This window comes from Miscanthus floridulus, chromosome 17 (assembly GCF_019320115.1).
Source record: "Miscanthus floridulus cultivar M001 chromosome 17, ASM1932011v1, whole genome shotgun sequence".
In the NCBI taxonomy this organism is placed as follows: Eukaryota; Viridiplantae; Streptophyta; class Magnoliopsida; order Poales; family Poaceae; genus Miscanthus; species Miscanthus floridulus.
This window is the reverse complement of record NC_089596.1, coordinates 108,279,386-108,285,275: the sequence shown is the minus strand read 5'-3', so window position 1 is coordinate 108,285,275 and position 5,890 is coordinate 108,279,386. Positions and strand designations below refer to the sequence as shown.

Below are 5,890 nucleotides of genomic sequence, written 5' to 3'. Positions count from 1 at the left end.
AGAGTAACATTCATAAAAGTAGTTCCATTTATCATATTAAATAAATATGATCAGATTATATTTTCATAACAAATCTAATAAATTTTTTATACTGTTCTATAAATTAGTCATATCTAGGAGGCTCAAAATCTAAAATTGTGTTCTTATTTTTAGAAAAATTTTTAAAAGAGGTAGTATCTTGCTGTTTTGCATTAGCAGTAACCGAGAGGTTATTACTATACACAGATAGTGCCACTCGCATGCACTGTATATACTTTTAATTGCAGAAAAACGATGTAGCATTCGCAGCATAAACAGTACACGGACCAAGTTACAGTACATACGTACAAACTCAGCTCACACCACGCACAGAAGTGGAAATTGTCCCCGTCACACGAGCGGTCGTGTGGTCAAGGATAGAGACTTATTCATCATGGGTCGTCATCTTATTATCTATGGACCACCGTACGTACGTGACAGTAATTAAGTACGGCTTTCAAACGCCAGGAAGCCAACGCAGGCACGGACGATTAGTGCTGTCCGGGCAGCTTCTCCTTGATCTTGTCCATGATGCCTTTCTTCTCGCTCTCGCCGGTGCCCTCGGTACCACCGTAGGTTCCGCCGGTGTGTCCCTGCTGCCCGCAGGCGCCGCCGGTCGCCGTGGCGTGCTGGTTGTCCTTGTGGCCTCCGGGCAGCTTCTCCTTGATCTTCTCCTTGATTCCCTTCTTCCTCCTTCCGCCCATGCCGTCGTCCTCAGACTTTCACAAAACCATATATTATAAGATTTAGCACCATGAAGCAGCGTATGTAGAATAGAAAAAGAAAAAATTATCCAAGTAATTACCGAGCTGGAGCTGGAGCTGCCGGAGCGATGCAGGATGCCGCCGGCCTTGTGCTCCTCCCTCGCTGGCTGGAACTGCCCGCCACCCATGCCAGCGCCGCCGGTTCCGGTTCCGGTTCCGGTTCCTGTACCGTACCCCATGCCTCCGGTTCCGGTGGTGCCGTGCTCGACGCCGCCGCCGACTGGGTTGCCGTACTGGTCGACACGGCCCGTGGTGCCGTGGCCGTGCTGCCCCTGCTGACCGTGCTCCATGCTGCGTGGTTGGTTTCGCTCAGCAAGATATTGTGGTCCCGAAGCTAAGCTAGAGCTGTGCGTGCTTGTTGTGTGCTCGTGTTTTTGCTGTGGCTCACCGGTGGTGAAGCAGGTGTGAAGACCGACGCCGCCATTTAAAGGCGGCAGGCGGCAAAAGGATTAGGATCTGGGCGCCACGGCAGGGGGTGTACGTGGGCATGCATGAGTGCGTCGGTGGCGCTGGCGCCACGTCTCAGTTTTTCTGGAAAGATGGGCACGCGTGCAAATACAATTCGGCTCCCGTTACCTGTGCTCATCCATCATTCATTGCAGTGCAGGCAGGCTGTCGGTCGGTCAGCCGGTCAGGATGAATGGGCCTGTTGGGCTGCAGCCGCAGCCGGCTGCGGGCTCAATTAGACCCAGTATACCTACGTGTAGGTGCTCCAGAAAAGTACAGAGGCTCGTACAACTGCAGGCTGCGGCGATATATATACATATATACTCCCTTGTCTAAAAAAATACAGTTCTCACATTTCAAAAAACCAAATGCTACAAGGTTTAACTAGAAAATACTAACATTTATGATACATAATAAATATCATTTGCTTAATTTTATAAAATATACTTTCGTAATAAATTGATTTGATAGATAAATGTGAATACTATTCAATATAAATTTGATCATACTTGAACTATTTTAACGGAGATAAATATTTTAGTTGCATTTTTTTATGGAGAGAGAGAGTATCATTATTACAAGAGCACAACTAGAATGCGGCCATGCGCGCACTGCATATGCATGCATAAATGGCCATCTTAGCTGCTCCCTTCGTCCCAAAATAAATAAATACTAGGAATATCAAAAAATATCAACAAAAGAGTATCAATATTGTATCTCCAAACAAATTTATTATAAAAATATATATCATACTCAATGTAATGACACTCGTGTTACATCATAAATATCATACTAGTCTTAATGAAAGTTTCATGAAAGTATCATGGACATTAAATAAACTAACATATTATAGTATAAATGAAGAGATGATCAAAGTTTTATTAAATTAAATGAGTTTTATGGGATAAAATTTCTTATACTATTTTAACAACTGATAATGTTGTAAATAGGGACATGAAATCTTAAATGAGACTAACTTTAATATATTTTTACATATATATTTAGTTAAACTTTTAAAAAATGAATTTTTGGAAAGCGAGATTTGTATTTTTTTTTGGACCGAGACAATATAAGCAAGGATCGCGGAGGACCATGGCCTGTTGCGGAGATGGTGGCCCCCTACAACTCCAACTCCTTTACATCCTGCAACGCGATTATCGTCTAATTTCTGTTAGCCTGTTTGGCTGGGATTATTCCCTCGTAAACGATCATAAATTTTCAGTCAGAGTAGTATTTTTCTCTTACGCCAAATCAGCCAACAGTACTTCTTCACGATCCAGCAACAAACAAGCCCAGGTCAAACCAAAAGGCCGTGTCCTGATCCGTCACACATGTGTTTGGTTCCGACCTTCACCTGCCACACTACAGCTGTGGTGTTGACACGCAATTTCTAGATGTCGTTTGGTTGACGAGTAGAACGAGGCAGCCACAAGAGCTTCACGAATCCCGACAAAATCTTCGTTATTTTCGCCAGTCTGTGGCATCGATTTTGCACCACACCTGTGGCGCTGCCGCACTTCGGCCATGGCGAGTGATGGCAGGCATATATTTCATAAAAAAGAAGTGATGGCAGGCCTCCAAAGAGTAGGACAAATTTTAAAATCTAGAGTTGTAATTATTTTGGGAGGGCGCGTTTAGTTGCCGAAATTTTTTGGTTTGGGCTACTGTAGCACGTTCGTTTGTATTTAGTAATTAGTGTCTAATTATGGATTAATTAGATTCAAAAGTTTTGTCTCGCGATTTCTCACCCAACTGTGTAATTAGTTTTGTTTTTCGTCTACATTTAATACTCCATACATATGCCGTAAGATTCGATGTGACACTTTGGGTTGAAAATTTTTGTGAAATAAAAAGGGCCTGAGACTGTTGCGGTTCCTTGCTCCTCCATTGACGGCTAGGCGCTGCCTGCCATCATCACAAGGTAATTTAGGAACACAATCAATGCTTACTGATCCAACCCTATACTAGATCGCCACAGTAATAGTAATGCTCATAAGTTTGTCATCTTTAACGTCCAGTAGTATGTTCGGTTCTTGTGAACTCCACAATACTTGCAGCGTATTCATCGTATCTGAAACATTTTCAGAGAGTAAATCATAATACTAGCCTGAATATAACATGCGGTTGCTAGTTGCTATTGCTACCGATTAGGCGATTACTGAACACTAACAGAGCCAGGAATGGTTGAGCCGTTTCAGAGCTACATATGTACTAACGAGTGAGTGGCAAGTGAAACGGATGGACAGTAATTAAAAACTGGTGAACAGTGCAAACATGTCTGCTACAGCGCCAGGAGCGCTGAGAAGCCAGGGATTCTCTCGTGGCCGAGGGATTTTATTTTATATGAACAGTAAATGTGAAAAAGAAAGGTTAATACATAGGGAAGACGGGTGAGCGGCAAGTGAAACGGATGGACAGTAATTAAAAATTGGTGAACAGTGCAAAACATGTCTGCTATATACAGTGCCAGGAACGCTGAGAAGCCAGGAATTCTCTCGGATCTTAGAGTGACTCCAACGAAGGGGATCCAAATACGATACACATTCGTTATTATAGGTCGTCTATAGTAAAAAAAAAAGTCACAATCTAGATATCTCCGCTCCAACAGACAGACCCAAATCCACGCCCACACACCGCCGGACACCCACGCTTCTTTTCCTCATCCTCAACGTCCCGATCCAGAGCCGAAGAGGTCGAACTCCTCGGAAGGAGGACCTGGAGTGCAGGGCGGCGTGCGGGGCGCTCGCCATCACCTCCAGCCTGCAGCTGCCTCCTGGCCTCCGACGACGACCCCGGCAAGGACGGCTGCCACCACCCGTGCCTTCCCGATGCCAGCAGCGCGGGCACCGCCCCGAGCACCCCGTCCAACCCCGCGGCCGCGCGGGCTGTCCTCGACGCCGGCAGATCTCGCGCCCAGGAGCGCGGCGCGGGGACGGGGCCTCCTCCCCTGGCCGAGCTCGCGTCCGCGCCCGGATTCGGCCCCCTCCCTCTCCTTCCCCGACGAAGCTCGCGTCCGCGCCCGCGGCTCGGCGGAACTCACGCCCGGCGAATCTCCCTCTCCTTCTTCCCCAACGGTGCGGGAGCGGGCCACCTCGGACGCGAACGAGTGCGGACGATTTGCGTAGCGATGAGAGAGGCGATGCTTTTTTGCGTATCGGTTGCTTCGGTAGGCAAAATGGGTGACGGGTTTGGTTCAGCTGTTGGATGGTGTTTTCGGATAGGCAAAGCACTGTTGGGGACGTATTTTGGGTTTGCCTCTCGGTGTTGAAGATAGTCTTATTATATTCCTACTGCACTCTTGGTAATCATGGAAACAGTGTCCAGCTGGTTCCTAACGGCATGCTGTCCTCCAATTTATCGGTCTTAGGTTCTCAGTCATTTGCTTCCAACAACTGAGCCCTTGATGAGCTCTCCAAAAGTGCACTATGTAAAAAGAAGATTTTTTATCACATCAAACTTGCGGTACATGCATGGAGTACTAAATGTAGACGAAATCAAAAACTAATTGCACAGTTTGCTTTAACTTTGCGAGACGGATCTTTTGAGCCTAATTAGTCAATGTTTGGACAATAATTCATAAATAAAAACGAAATGCTACAGTGGAGAATCGTACACTTGCAAAGGTGCAAACTTTGCCGAACTAAACGTGCCATGAGTATTCAACAAGCTTCCTGTGTCCTACTGCACTCTTGGTAATCATTAAAACAGTGTCCAGCTGGTTCCTAACGGTATGCTGTCCATTTTCCAATTTATCTGTCTTAGTTTCTCAGTCATTTGCTTCCAACAACCGAGTATTCAACAAGCTTCCTGTGGATGTGCAATGATCTCTGACGCATGTATTTTGGCTCACACTTCATTGGCTTTCTAGTCTTGCAGTTGCTACCTATGTTTTTTCCTCATATAGTATCATATCTAAGTCATATTCATATATCTCTGCTTTTAAATTCATTTTTCTAGATTTTTTTTCACGAACGTGTCTCTGTGACACGTGTTTCATTAAGCAGAAGTAGAATGTCAAGGTTACATCAGCCCTCGGTAATTCAAGGATTACTGAAGAAGGACAGAACCCCGACTTGGGCCCATAGAATTACATTGTCAACTTAATTTACATGAAAACATTTGTGACCAAACTACCACGGACAACTAGACTAGCACGCCTGCTCGAACATGCAATCGACCCCATCCAGGTCTTCATCAGCTCGCGCAGAGCCGCCCTCTTTGCAGAGTCGAGTGGCTCCTGTAAAGTCTGTTTAAAAGAAGCCATGACCTGAGCAGGTACGTTCTGCTGGGGCTGCGGATTTGATCCCACTTGGCGATCAGCACTTTCTGTGCTTGCAGCGTTGCATTCGCGGCACGCGAACCGCACTTGGCCGCAAGACGAATAGTACGACGAATGGATGCAGACTACGTAGAGCGACGATTTCGATGTAGCGGAGCCTCGTTGATTAGCGGAGTCTTCAGCGGCGCTGAGACCTGGTTGTCCCAAATTTCAGAATTTAGCACTATGTAAAAAGAAGATTTCCCGTCACATCAAACTTGTGGTACATGTATGGAGTATTATATGTTGACGAAATCAAAAACTAATTGCATAGTTTGGTTGTACTTTGCGAGACGAATGTTTTGAGCCTAATTAGTCAAAGATTGAACAATTATTACTAAAT

General features: G+C 45.5%; 1 protein-coding gene across 1 annotated transcript; it reads right to left on the bottom strand.

The window, feature by feature from the left end:
* Positions 1–219: 219 nt before the first annotated feature.
* Positions 220–1,195, bottom strand: LOC136517445 (dehydrin DHN1-like). The gene is made up of 2 exons (XM_066511004.1): positions 824–1,195; positions 220–737 (listed from the first exon to the last, which is right to left on the bottom strand). The coding sequence occupies exons 1-2, from the start codon at positions 1,070–1,072 to the stop codon at positions 510–512; spliced, it is 477 nt and encodes a 158-aa protein (XP_066367101.1). The 5' UTR covers positions 1,073–1,195; the 3' UTR covers positions 220–509.
* Between the last annotated feature and the right edge of the window lie 4,695 nt (positions 1,196–5,890).

Excerpts from the sequence above, each read along its gene's own strand:
- LOC136517445 (XM_066511004.1), bottom strand. The coding sequence starts at position 1,072 with ATGGAGCACGGTCAGCAGGGGCAGCACGGCCACGGCACCACGGGCCGT. Across the intron at positions 738-823 it reads GCAGCTCCAGCTCCAGCTCG|TCTGAGGACGACGGCATGGG; the intron begins GTAATTACTTGG and ends GTTTTGTGAAAG.